Raw genomic sequence first — 14859 nt, 5'->3', positions numbered from 1 at the left:
ACCATGTTTCGCAACCATACAGAACAACAGGCATGATTATCGTTTTATATATTTTAAGCTTCACATTCTCGACAGAATTCGCGACAACAAGAGATTTTGAAGAGAATAGTAACACGAATTCCCCGTTTTTAGTCGACATTTAATTTCTTCGTGAAAATGATTTTCGTCTGTTAATATTCATCCTAGATATTTGAAAGTATCCATCTACCTTATTTAATGATTAATTAAAATGAAATAAGTAAAATATTGCAATAATAGTATTACAAAAGCGCTTGTTTATATACTTTAAGGAAAGAAAAATGGTTATTAACGTGAAGCTGGATGTTAAAGTTGTAAATTGGTACCTCTGCTTCCATTTTTAGTAATAAGTTGTATACTACGGATAGCCAACAACCTTTTTCGGAAATCTAACTTCTTTTTTCTTTTATCTGCATACACGATAACTACAAACGGATTTTGAATGAAAGATGTTTATTAGTTTTAACACAACCTAGGCAAGGGCGACGATCCTAGGGGGCCAGGACCTCCAATGCTCATGTGAGCCCCATATATTTTTATGAATATGTAATTTTATTGTTATATGTATTTTTTTATGAGTATACAATATTTGGCATAATTTAAATTCAATTTGTCTTAAAATCTCCATATGTACCTTCTTAGACCCATGTCTGCAACCAAACACACATCTGAATGCCCCCCAAGTTACAGAGAAATCGGCGCCCTTGTAACTAGGCAATGTTCTGTTTTAATTCAAAATTCTCTTCTGTCATAATTACTAAGGAAATGAATAATTGTTATTACTAAATAAGGTATAAATATCTCTAATCTAATTACAGGTCCAAGTTCATTGAACGACATCAATCCAGAGCTACTTCACCCACTTGCTAGAAGAAAATTTAGATGTGGAAAGCAACAGGCCAAAGAAAAGAAAGACCACGCAATTACTCTGAACAAGTTTACACATACTGTACAGGACTCTATGGATTGTCCCAGTGATAATGTACAGGAAAAGAAACATGATGCTACCAAGAAAAATGGAGTTATGAATACAGTAGCTTTATAAAGAGACTTTTATATAAAATATATTGTGATACATATATTATAAGTGAAATACAAAATTATTTTATTATTGTTTGAAATTATTTTTTTATTATTATTAAGTTATTAGATTGAAACTGGAATCCTTTTTCGAAAGATACTGCAAAAAACTAAAGGTTGACACACACATTTATGAACATTTATCGGACTATGTTTGGCTCTCACGCAAACAGGACAGTATTGTTCTACTTGCACATTGCTCCCATACTCTGCCCAACAAGCAATGCATGACAATTGTCTAAAATTTTACAAATACAGATTGGTACAGCAATAACATTAGAAGAACAGGAGATGACTAAACAACGACATATGTGTAGTACAAGGTCAATTCAATAAATAACCGAAAAAGTATTTTAAAAAATACAAAACTTCGGCTTCTTTGTTATTTTTTGGTGATGTCCTAGAACTATTATCAGGTGGACCTGGTACGCCTGCCTGGTGGGCCTGAACGGGAATCAGTGAAACAAGATGGCGGCACTCTTGCAGGTTTGCACAAACGTGGAGCAGGCAGTGTCAATAGATTTCTGTTAGCTGAAAGATTGAAATCAATTGAAATTCACCGTCGGATGTCAATGCAATATGGTGAAAGCTGTTTTAAGTCGAACACAAGTGTACGAGTGGGCAGATATGTTCACTCAGGGTGTAACAAGTGTTGAATATTCCCCATTGTCAGGACGAAAATTCTGTGCAGTCATGGAGAACAACATTACTAGATTTGATACGGAAAAACAAGTGTATTACACTTGTGTTCGACTCAAACAACTCTCACCGTATTTCACTGTCATCTGACGGTGAACTTCGATTCGTTTCAACCCTTCAGCTAACAGAAATCTAATGACACCCGCTGCTCCACGTTGATGCTCTACAAGAGTGTCATCATCTTGTTTCACTGATTCCCAGCATCTCGTTCATGAGGCAGGCATGCCAGGCTTATCTGATAATAGTTCTAGGACACCACCAAAAAATAACAAAGAAGGACAAACTTTGTCGAAGTTTTGTAATTTTTACACAACTTTTCCAGTTATTTATTGACTGAACTTTGTACGTTGTTTGTTTAATTAAAATCACAATGTAATTACCTATAATTACATTCAAAGCAGTGCTTTTCTTATAGTGTTACAATTGTTACATTTTCAGTACGTAAGATTTTGCTGCGCTAGCTATACCCAAGAGAGAAGCAAATATTCACAAATATGTGAAACTTCCATTCGTATACAATTCTATGACAATATTTTGCGAACACTGTCAGTGTGTGATGATGTTGAACGTAATTGTGACTATTTAGTTTTGATTGAGTGGGCTGAACGATTCATTTTACATTGAATAAGATGAAGATGTTCTTATAGAAATGTATGAGGAAAGAGAGCTCAAATGCATTATTAATGCTGCCAATAGAGAAGACGACATTTTGGATTTCAACCAAGTACATGAATATAAAAATTTACTACAATCAAAATTATGAAAATAGAACTTTTATATATAGAACAAGAGTAAGGTATTTAGGTAACTATAACTTCCACCATTTTCCATTCCAAGAAGTACGTGAATATGGGAATTTACTACCAGCGGCGTAGCGAGCATTGCAAGGTTGGGGGAGAATGAAACTTGAAATTGTCAAGTCTTGATAAAAATAATTGCCAGGTCTTGGTAAAAAAATTGCCAAGTGTTTCGAATATCTTAGTGTTACTTTTACCAACCCTGTGGACAACTATTACAACAACCTTATTTTCATATTCGTCCCATTCCATACGAATACGAACAACACTTGTTCCGCTTTCGAGTACAATTTCACACCTCAACTCATAATCATTATCATCACCTACGATGCACAACTGTTAATTTGACAACCCATGGCTAGGTTAGATAATCTCCGCCAGCCAATCCTCACCAGAACCTTTAAAGCTAAAATCAATTGTAGAAATGCATTAAAAACGTAGAATAAGGTAGGCTATATTTATTACTTGTGATGTAGGAATAATTTACTACTTGTCATGTCATTAATTGACCTTTGCCTGAACCACTTGCTGGTGTGGCTTGTTCTGAGACAGGGGCAGATCCAGGGAAGTGAATGAAAAATATGAAAGTTTTATTGTGCATACAGGGTGTCCCAAAGGTAATGGCGAAAAATGAAGCCACAGATTCCTGACACCAAAAGAAGTATAATAATAATAATAATAATAATAATAATAATAATAATAATAATAATAATAATAATAATAATAATAATAATAATAATAATATATAATGGATTCTATCATATGACAAAAGGAAAGATATAATGACACATTTTTTCATCATATGTCTGCAGACTCCGTTGTATTCTCTCTTTTTAAGGATAAAATTTCAATTCATACCACTGCCTAAATTGTTTGCTTCCTACAAAGTATAATGTTACAGTTACAAACTATACATCGGAGTAAATTTTATATAACATGATCTTTCTCTTTCAATTTCTTGCTTCCATTGTAATTGCTTTTCAATAGTATATAATATATTGTAAAACACAACATCACATAGGATATTACAATATATATACAGATGGTGATCAGAAAAATGGAAACACCTGAACGAAATTGCAACTTACCAGATTAATATGGTGTCGGGCCACCTTTCGCCTTCAGAACAGTCTTGATGCGACGTGGGATGGAGGCATAGAGGTCGTGAATGGTAGCAAGTGGAATTCTACACCATTCCTCGTGCAGGGCATCGGCCAGTTCTGTGAGAGAGGATGAAGGTGGAAATAATCGCCGGAGTCGTGTTTCCAAGACGGACCACAGATGTTCAATTATGTTGAGATCTGGGGATTGGGCGGGCCAGGGGAGGTGTTGAACTTCATCCCGATGTTCCTCAAACCACGCTGCAACAACGCCAGCTGTGTGAATGGGTGCATTATCATCCTGGAAGATGGCGTCATTGTCCGGGAACAACATCCGGACCATAGGATGCAAGTGATCTCCTAAAATTGCGACATAATCGTTGGCAGTGATTCGTCCGCTGAGTGTGACCACAGGCACTGGCGGATCCACGTGGGGGGCGGAGGGGGCGACCGCCCCCCCCAAAGGTGTTTTTTTTTACTTTCAGCATTTACTGTTGAGAAATACAAATATGGTCTTTTCCCGGCCGATCCAATCTGTGTGACAAGCCTAGCAGAGTCTAATCAAAATGTGTGGTACTTAACAGTACTTAATATAGACATATTTGAATTGTGAATACTTCTGTCCCTAGTTCCTTGAAGCGGTCACCATTAACCCCAAAGTAGCAAGAATATAATTCATTCGACGGAAGAACAGCTGTAGAAAGGAGAGTAAGACGGCTAACTCTTTGAACTAAAAGTGTATATTTTAAAATTGTGTTTTAGAAAAAGAAATGGAAATGGAATTCGGGGAAACTTCAATTACCTTTACCTTGAATAAACAGAATCAGTCTTCAGCTCTCCTTACCGAAAAGCTCTTTGAATCTGAAACCTTTTAGTTGGTTGACTGATTGATAGGTATTTATGTCGTTTGTCAAAAGCAATGCTTTAGAGAACGAAAACTAGAGTTTAAGTTGAATCTGAACCATTGTAGTGCGTTTGATGCATACTCACCTGGAATCAAACCACAGAACCTCATGCATCAAAGATCAAAGGTAGCTTTGCTAGCTACTAGATCAACAAAGAGAGCAGTATGTCTTGGGGTTCAACACGGAAACTTTAGGAAGGCATCAGGGATTCATTATGACTTTTAATGGCATTTCATCTCTTCTTGGGAAATAACACAAGCTGGTATTGTAATTCATATATAAAAGACGTAGTCGTGAGTGAATAACTAATCTTCGCACAGGCCAAACCGCTTGACCTAGAAACTTGAAATTCGGACAGTAGAAAAGATTTGTGACGTAGGGTATCACTAAGAAAGAATTTTTTTGGAAATTCGAAGAAAGGAAAGGACGATGGGGTGAAAATTATTTTAATAAGGTGGCCATCTCTCCGAATCCCTTAAGGTTAGAGACTTGAAATTTGATATTTGGATTTCTCATTTAAAATTATTTGACACGAGTTTCAACGTTTTTGATAATTTATTAAAATGAGGGAAAAAGAGGTGGAAAGAAAAGAGACGGGAATTACAATTATTATAATATGAAATCAATATCTAAGAATCTTTGAAGATTAGAAACATGGAATTTGCCAGGAACAAGAAAGGACGTAGATTTGATTTTGTTCTGTACTTTTTACAGAGATGGACTGCAAGGTGACTAAGACCGTTCTGTGGCTTTCCTCTCGTCATGGTTTTTGACCATAATGATTTTCAACTCGTGGGTACTCCCCGAAAGTCATGAATCTGAGTCTACAGTTGAACTCCTTGGATGTATCTGAATCGCAAACAAAAACAAAAAAGACGAAAGAACTCAAAAAAAAAAAAAAGATTTTGAATTTGCTTTTCTAAATTTTTAAATGAAACAAAAGGGCACAACTACAATCGTAAACGAATGTGTATATATAGTAGATTTTAATAAACAGTTATATATTATGCATATGATATTAGCTTTGTTTGTTTAACGTCCCACCGTTGTGCCAAGACGGGTAAAGGAGACGTGGACCTACTGATTATAATGGAATCCGAACCACATTTTTTAGTTTAACTGTAATCCCACCGGGAATCGAACCCAGGACCACGCGCACCAAAGGTAAGCATGTTAGCCATTAGGCTAAAAGGGGTTCATATTATATCTGAGATGAAAGAAAACCAAGTTATAAGTATTTTATTCTCCACTGTAATTTCGTTTAACGGTGAAATTTTTTCAATATTAAATTTTAATTGGCATTTTTGAAATATCTGATATTGTCAAATAATATCACCAGTCGGTATGTAAAAGAAGCATGGTTTGTGCGCAGTAATGAACGGAAATATTATTTTGGTTTTACATTTCTGATCTTTCGTTCATTTTATTGTAGGCTTTGCTAATCTTCCAGAGGATTTCATTATTTTTTTTTACTATTTATGCATTATAATGGCTTATATTGTGAGTCCATATAATTTTAATTCATATTTTAATTCATGTACAACGTATACACATTTCGTACTAGATTGACAAAATTTCTGTTGCGTTCTTATAAGAGAACACTTAGTATTGATATTTTTGTTATTACATTATTTGGAGTATTTTATTAAATAAATTATGCACTTTCCTTCGTAGTAACTAGTAATTTATATGGTTAAGGAGTACTGCAATATATTTATATAGGATTTATATTCACAATTCATTTCTTTATATGTTGCTGCTGCAGTTTGACTTCAAACCGTCGCTCTGGGTTCCTGTTAGTAGTTCAATAGTGTTTAAATGCAGTGATGATTAGTATTATGCATTAGAACGAGTATCCATTTCATTTTCCTGTACTTGATCTGTGCTCTTGAGTGAGCAGGCTAGTTCTTTTAAGGGAGAAACCATAACATTTTTATTTCGGAGAAAAACCACGAAAATCATGTTGGGGCAATCGCCAAGGGGAATATTCATAGTGCCACTAATACATCCTTGGAGTTCAGTTTGAATATTATATTTTTTCTTTTAAATTTTCAATCTGTTTAATTATATCCTGATAGAAATGAATGCAATATGTAAAGATTGCTTTCCTATGTTTTGGCCCACTAGGAACACTGTGTACTAAATTATATAGTACTGAACATCACTTTATAATTAATTATTGTATTATTTTTAAGCTACCAAGAAATGCATAGAAATATCATAATGTCTTTTGTAATTTGTTAACATTTTGTATTTTTCTTATGCATGTATACCGTTATCTATTTTTGCGTAGACCGGTCCTTTTTTTCAACTGTTGTCCCGCAATTGTTATTCAAAATATAAATTATTAGACCAAATTGTATACTCTTTCGTTGAAATGAATGCCATCGTCAATACAGTATTTTGTTTTGTACAAGTACTGTGCACGACAGCGCATCTGATATATGGCGGAGACTATCTGTGAAGTGAATCATGACACCGCCACGCCTCCAAAACGGAAGTGCATATTTAATTTAAATCTACGGAAAGAATACACTTTCATTAAAAAAAAAAAAAAAGCAAATTAAATCTGGGAATGCAAATTAAATCCCAAATGAAATCTGGGAATCAGGTTTCACCCCACCCCCCTTCAGCCCTGGATTCATTAGCGCCACATTCTTGCAAACTAAAATTATTGTTACCTTGATTCTACACTCATCTTCCAGGAAGCGAACCGCCCCCTCCAAACGATCCTTCTGGATCCGCTAGTGACCACAGGACCCAATGAAAACTATGATATGGCGGCCAACAGCATCATCGAGATAGCTATAGATAGATAGATACAGTGGTGGATCGAGGATATGATCAAGGGAGGGGCTATATATATATATATATATATATATATATATATATATATATATATATATATATATATATATATATATGTGTGTGTGTGTGTGTGTGTGTGTGTGTGTGTGTGTGCGTGTTATTTTCACGAGTTTTCTTTATTGTATTTTTAAAGTTTAACGTCCTATGTTTATGCACCGAGGCTGAGAAAGACAGTGATGAGATTCATAATAATGGTGGGATAAAGAAAGCGGAGGGAAACGAGATAACCCGAGAAACTCCACACACACGGTGTTCGTCCACCACAAAGGAGTTTCTCTTCTTTCTCCAGCTTTGACAGTGTGGAAAGCAGGAGAAATTATTACGATAATTGTGTGAAAGAAAAGAGAATTCATCTTTGCGATTTATATTCGGGAGATTAATTTCACATAGTTGCAACTTTCGCCTTTTTTTTACGCTTAATGTGTATACCACCCACTTTACTTATACAGTAAATGAATTCTGTACGCGTGGCTCCGCGTAGCGTAGTCGCTAATGCTCTTGCCTTCGGTGTAAGAGATCCCAGGTTCGATTTCCGGCGGGGGCACTCGGTGGAAAAGGTGGAAAAAGCTTTTTCAGGCCAGCCTTATTGAGTGGGGTTTTCCTCATTCACACCAGGCAAATGCCGGGGTGGTACCTAACTTATAGGTTATAGGCCGCTTCCTTCCTTCCCTCTCCTTGGATGGTGTGCTCGCCGAGGGACGTAATCCCTTATGCGTGACGGGCTAAATGGTCATAAATGCCGAAAGCAAAGAAATCTAAATCCTAAATCCTGAATACCGCACGTTAGTAAATCAGGAACCTTATTTAATAATTATTTATAGCGATATAGGCAAGAGTTTAATGATAAGAGTTGTGTTAAATTAATTAAATTTAAGGACAATATATTAGACATCCTTCAATTACAGTTCTTTGGCATTTGTAAAGCAAGTTTGTTATATAATCTATAAATATAGTACGAACCTATAAATATTGAGATCGTCCTCAATCATGTATGTTGTGAGCCTGAGCAGCTTCAGTAATTACTGAATACTGGAGCACTTATGTAAGTCACTGACACTAAATGAATTCTAAACTATAATTTGTAATAACAAATACTTTTTGAATTTTACAAAACACTTGTGTGTTTATAAGGATAGAATTAAGTATTTACTAGTCTTAAATATATATCTACCAGATATTTCCATAAACAGATTACGTAAAACTTTACACTGCAGATGCAGCAAAAGAGGGCGATTAAGTAAGTTTACATTAAATTAGGAAGTCACACAATTACATTTGAGAATACCAATTTCTAACATAGAATTCACGAAACCATCTTTAGCATCTGTCAACCAAGTCATGAGTCTTGCAAAATATGAGTAGTATTGGTAGCAGTTGATTGAACTCAGCACTGATTGAGTGACAAACAGCATGTCGCTGGTCACATGGTATGGCATGCACTCTTATTTTGGTAGAGATACCTTGACCCACACCCTAAATTTTGGAAATGGTGAATTAGACCATCCCCCTTGAATACTGTAATTGCTAAATTTAAAAAATTGGTATGGCAGTACAGGACCGGAGCATGGACGGAGTTATGGGGGGCATTTCCCCAACTTTTTGACAAAAAATAAAAATGCCATCTATAAGATAGCCACCTACCAAGACCTCCGAGACCGCCCCCTCCGCACTTCTTGGGATTGTTGAATAAATATTGAACCAATACCTTGATCCCCCCCCCCAGCAGACAATTCCTAGCTCTGCCTATGGACCGGAGTATGTACCTCGACAAGTTTGGTGGGTTCATCTTGTTCCCTTTAATGGGTAAAAGCATTGCCAAAAAATTAAATTTGGAATGTTTTTTCAAAATATTTTATTCTCTTTGATGAGCATTTATCACGTTATATAGTCGAGTATAGAGATTCATTCTCTTTTAAAAGACATGGGAACATTGTTGTCCCTTTTTAAATTTTGGAAGGGGTACATCAGTCCACCCTTTAAATTTGAACTTTTTTTAAAATAAATATTTGTAGTTAGCGTGTGAGTCCAATGTAGACAAGTTGACGACTTAAGAACAGCTGGTATTCTTTATAAAGGCAAGTCGGTCTGTCAGTCACGATTCCAATAGTTCATAACCATGCTGATACTTGTCGCCTCTTGGTGCTTATATATATAACTAGTATACAGTCCATTCGAAGATGACCCAAAGATTCGTGAAACAACTAATCATATAAACAATAAATCAAGACGTCACAGTCTGTCAGTCATGTTTCTATTTTAGAAATAATTACTATTTATTAGCTGCTCTGCCTCTCACTTGGTGGTTATATATGTCGCTAGTATGCAATTAGTTTGTACCACTGATGCCAACCCATGGTGAAAATCCCATTTTGTGGGATTTTTTGACATTAACTTTTCGAATAGGGATAAAGGGAATTCTCTTCAAAATTGGCAGCATATATGGGATTTACCATATGGTTATTTCATCAACAGCAACAAAATTCCCTATGAGCAGGAACTAGAGTAATGAGGCTTGAATAAACTTGGTAATGACGCTTGAGTGAACTTGAAATCAGTGTTAATTGTCAAATTTGGTTATTTGGAAGTGCATGTTAGTGTGAAAATGATTTCTGCGGGAACTTATAAATCTCAAATCTTAAGCAAAAAGAAAAGTAAATTGTACTCTAAAATTAAATAAAATCATGAATGGAATAAAGTAAATTATCACACAAGAAACAGCCAATTTCTAAAACATTCCACACAGAATAACTGGATAAGAAAGTTTAGCAAGTTTCATTACGATTAGTTTAACATTATGGTACAAAGTGTAACGAAGATACTAAATTCTGACAACAAAATGGGCTTGTTTTCATGAACAATTTCAATAGTTTATTTTAATTAAGGAAATACTCATTAGGAATTTTGAAGATCGAAATTTACAAATAATTCACTCAAATATCGAAAAAAGTAAGTAACGTACAGTAGTTTTAATTTTCGTATTTTTATGAAATTTGAAAACTAATTAGTATAGCGCGTGGCAAGGGCGCCCATCATGGGGACAAGGTGGGGCGCTCGCCCCCCTACGAGGAAATTGTACTTGGGAAAATTGAAAACCCAATAGAATTTTTACATTAGTTACAGCAAAACTTGAAACTATATTTGAAACTTGCCCCCCTTGGAAATCACAACATGGGCGCCCTTGGCGCGTGGGAAGTTTAAGAGCAAATTGGGAATTTCTGCCTTCCAAGATGGGATTTTATAAGGTTGACATCATTGGTTTGTATATAATACGAAGGTTAGTTGAGAAAGTAGTTCTTATTATAAAACAATACGTCTCATTCCGACAAACAAGTTCATAACAGTTTATAGATAAAATATTAATTACCAATATCTCTGCTATCCCCGATCTGACTTTAATAGATATATCTAGCTTGTAAGTCGATCAGAAGACTTGGGAAATAACTTGTTATTACTATAAAGCCAAGACACCGCATTCTGTCAGTCACACTTTTAATAGATCACCAACAAAATATTGATTGCCGTTAGTAACACTAGTTCCTACCTATCGCGTATAGATGTCACTAGCCTGCATGATAATCGTAAACGAATCAAATTGTGAAATAACTTGTTCTTAAGAGAAGACTACAGTATTGTTTTCGATTAAATAAAATTTAGTCTGAAAGTTACGCTCCTAATAGTTCATAGTCAAAGGATTAGTTATTAACCTCCTCAGACCTGAAGGCGAATTTTGGTCGCTGGAGCTACCGTTGGCTATGAATTCATTGCTCAACACTGATGCTAAGAAATCTCCCGAGGTCCGAATGGCATCTCACCTAACCTTGAACGAATTGTAGGCTGCTTGAAATATTTCAACAAAATACCTGTAGGTGGCAGCACAGATGTGTTTGTTAATTTCTTTTGAAAGACAAAGTATTACTAACATTTATTAGATGGTTGCTAGAAGTAATTGACATCCAGGTGAGATGCCATTCGAACCTGGAGAGGTTTCTTAGCATCGGTGTTGAGCAATGAATTCATAGGCAATGGTAGCTCCAGCTACCAAAATTCGCCTTCAGGTCTGAGGAGGTTAATAAGCATCTTACCTGATGTCGAAGAATATATGTAATGTGCAATAAATTGTAACCTTTCAAAAAGAAGCTCATTCTGTTAATTATTCCGAATGTTCACAAATACAACAAATCCTACAAGCAAAAAGAAAAATAACACTAGCAAGCACAATCTCAAGTTCAGCACCTCTTCAAGACACCCACTGCTGCATCCACTTCAAGACCCGAGCCTACAATATCACGCACGATCGCAACTTCAACACTGAAGACGTCCCTTGATGATAATTCATCCTCTGAAGACATCACCCAAAGTATTAAAGAACTTGTTCAACTTCTGAGGGATTTAAACTTGACCAACATAGTACACACGCTAAGTAACTATGGTACTTGTACCGATTATGGCCCGGGTTCCTAATATGGCCCACAGACAATATCTCTGCAGATTTACGTTGGTGCTACTAGATGACAATATAAACTATGTCCACATGACAAGCGTAAACATATTTGCGCGGTTCAGAGGACATACTTTATATTGTCATCTAGTAGCAGCAAGGTAAATCTGCAGAGATATGGTGGGTGGGCCATATTAGGCACCCGGGCCATAATCGGTGCAAGTACCATACATTCCAAAAATGAAAGCCGCTATCAGATCTGCTTAACAAATTCACCATCCTCACGGATTTCTTCTCTGAACTATTACCGTAGTAAATAAATCTGTGAAGAAGTCTTTTCAGTACTTCAGCGCTCCATTGCTTGTTGTAGGAAGCAATTTTCTTGTTTTATTTGTATTGTTCTGTATTTTTGTATTTTGTAATTTTGTGTTGTAAACAGCCAAAAGCAATCAATAAATAAATCCTGTGACCTCCCCCCAATGAAAACTACAAATAAATAAATACTCATTGCCCAAGAGAAAACGTTACCTTCTGTGGCTCGACATCTTCAGATGAAAATGAAATTGCACTTTTAAAACGTTATGAAAAATAAATAGTAACACTATCGTAATTGATCTTAGATTATATGCAGTGTAACCTGCAAACAAAAAGTAGCAAATTCACAACGACATAATAAAACACTATTATAAAACCAATCAATACAATAAACAAATATTAATCATACTTGAATTCATACATAACTCTAAGACCTTCTCTCCGTAAGTTCTCTTTTCCGAAAGTTTATATACTCAACCAATTTGTTAAAAGAATATCTCCAATAAGGTAGAGACGTGGTATAATAAAGTAAACTCTACAGTTGTTCCTGATATTCTCGTGTTTAGTATAAGACACTAAACAATTTTCTAACTTGTATAGTAGATATATAATTCAATGAGTTTAATCATAATTCACATGCAAAATAGTTCATAAAACAATATTTTATGCTCCCATCTAATAAACATTTCAATAGTATATGTACAGTCATCCACATAAGTACCTGGACCCCTGACTGTTATAATCTCACTACTTGGGGTCCAGGTACTTATGTGGGTGACTGTACCATTCAAATTTATCTGATAATATATAAAATAATTAATAGTATATTTATCAAAGTAAATTTTGATTCTTATCGTTCAATAATGGTGAGTAAATAAATATGTAAGGTAATTCTCAAATCTCAATGACAAAGCGGTTATATCAAAAATAAATGATAATTAAAAGAAAAAATCATTTTTCGGCTGAATGTAATATGGAAAAATCAAAATATATTCCACATTACTGTATATTCAAATTTTAAATATCCAAACAGATATTAAACGACCATTGATTATGTCCAGCAGTTAAATTATTTTAGCACGGTAAAATAAATTCAATATTCAGATGGGAAATCTACTTGAAATTATGGCATATATTATGCATACTATATTATGAAATTATAACATTCGCAATATAGTAATTATTCTAAACTATGTTTCTATAAATGTCATAAAAATCAGTGTGAACGATATCAAGGTAAGTAAGTTAATAAATATATTTTAATAAATCCTACAAAACAAATACAAATCCTAAAGACAAATAATGACCATAATATAAAATATGGTCATTCTATTATGCTGTATCTCGTTTAATTTGTGAATCTTATCTTCATAAATCAAACTGTGGTGTAGTTATATTACATGAAAGAGTTAAATACTCGGCAGAAACATGCATAAAAATAAAACTTAATTCTACATTAAAAGACATTTAAGAATCTAATAACAACTTTTGCGGTCTGGTAAATATTAATACAAACCCATCAATATTCTTTCTAACAATTTTATATAGCTAACAAAAAAAAATCAAAACTTATCTTAAATGTTTGTTTACACGGCTAAAGAAATTTTTTAAATGCAGAAAAATCGTAACAAAGTTTTCAGTTCTGTATTTTGATATGTTCGTTGTGTAAGAAAATGAATTTGAATTCCAAACACAGAAAATTCTGATAAGTAGGGCAAATACAGTAAATGTACCATATATTCCATGTGGTGATTTTTTAAATTAAAATAATTATACAGACTAATGTAACAAAGGTTAATTCATGGTTTGTTAATTTTTATCTTAAATAAAGGCACACCGGTAAAGTGTTCGTTTCTGATGCGAAGTGGTCTCGAATTAGATCCCCTGACAATGGGTATGCCTTCCCAATATCTTCTTTTCTTTTACTTATTAGCGTGAAACTTAGGCTATCTTTTCTATAGATTATATCTAAGCTAATAAAGGTCTTCAAGATCTATAATTTGACAATACGTATATACATTAAAACATAGTGACATAGAAAGATACATAATTTTCAAGTTGATTCATAAATAGGTGTTGCCTATCGTGACTTGTTGTATTGAGAGGAATATTTACACTATAGGAGGGAGATTAGTGAACAAACCTTCTACACACTTTGATTGGTCATCGCTCATTCTAGCTTTGGAATTCCTTGTATAAAATAAAAGACAAATTCTGACCAAAAGATATACTATTTAATAAATAACCGCGTTACTGTTTCGGCAAAGTATCTTTGCCTTCATCAGACACATTATCGCACGCCAGACATCAGACACGTCAGACACACATCAGATAACGTGTTTGATGAAGGCAAAGACACCTTACCGAAACTGAAGTATATCCTTTGGTCAGAATGTGTCTTGCATCGTCTCCTTTAAATGAAATGAAATGAAATCTTTAACTTTAACGTCCCACGGTTATGCCGGTTAGGCTAAAGGAGACGATGATAATGAGAAATGAGTGAAATGGTGGAATGAAGAAAGTGGGAGGAAACGGGAGAACCCCGAGGAAACCCACGAACACGGTGGTCTTTCCTTTAAATTGTTCATGAAGGTTGGCTTAGATCCCTATATTGATAATAGTAAAGATATACACATAAG

General features: G+C 34.7%; 1 protein-coding gene across 1 annotated transcript in view; it reads left to right on the top strand.

The window, feature by feature from the left end:
* The window catches only part of LOC145666921 (sodium-coupled monocarboxylate transporter 1-like), a 108536-nt gene extending 107397 nt beyond the window's left edge, over window positions 1–1139 (top strand). The window contains exon 11 of the mRNA XM_081734521.1: window positions 837–1139. Coding sequence (XP_081590647.1) covers window positions 837–1063 — 227 coding nt within the window. The 3' untranslated portion in view covers window positions 1064–1139. The remainder of the gene's footprint in view (window positions 1–836) is intronic.
* Window positions 1140–14859: the final 13720 nt, after the last annotated feature.

The sequence above is a fragment of the Thermobia domestica genome, chromosome 12 (assembly GCF_964235325.1).
Source record: "Thermobia domestica chromosome 12, izTheDome1.hap1.1, whole genome shotgun sequence".
Lineage (NCBI taxonomy): Eukaryota > Metazoa > Arthropoda > Insecta > Zygentoma > Lepismatidae > Thermobia > Thermobia domestica.
Note: the sequence above shows the minus strand (reverse complement) of the source record. Positions and strands in the feature narration are given on the sequence as shown.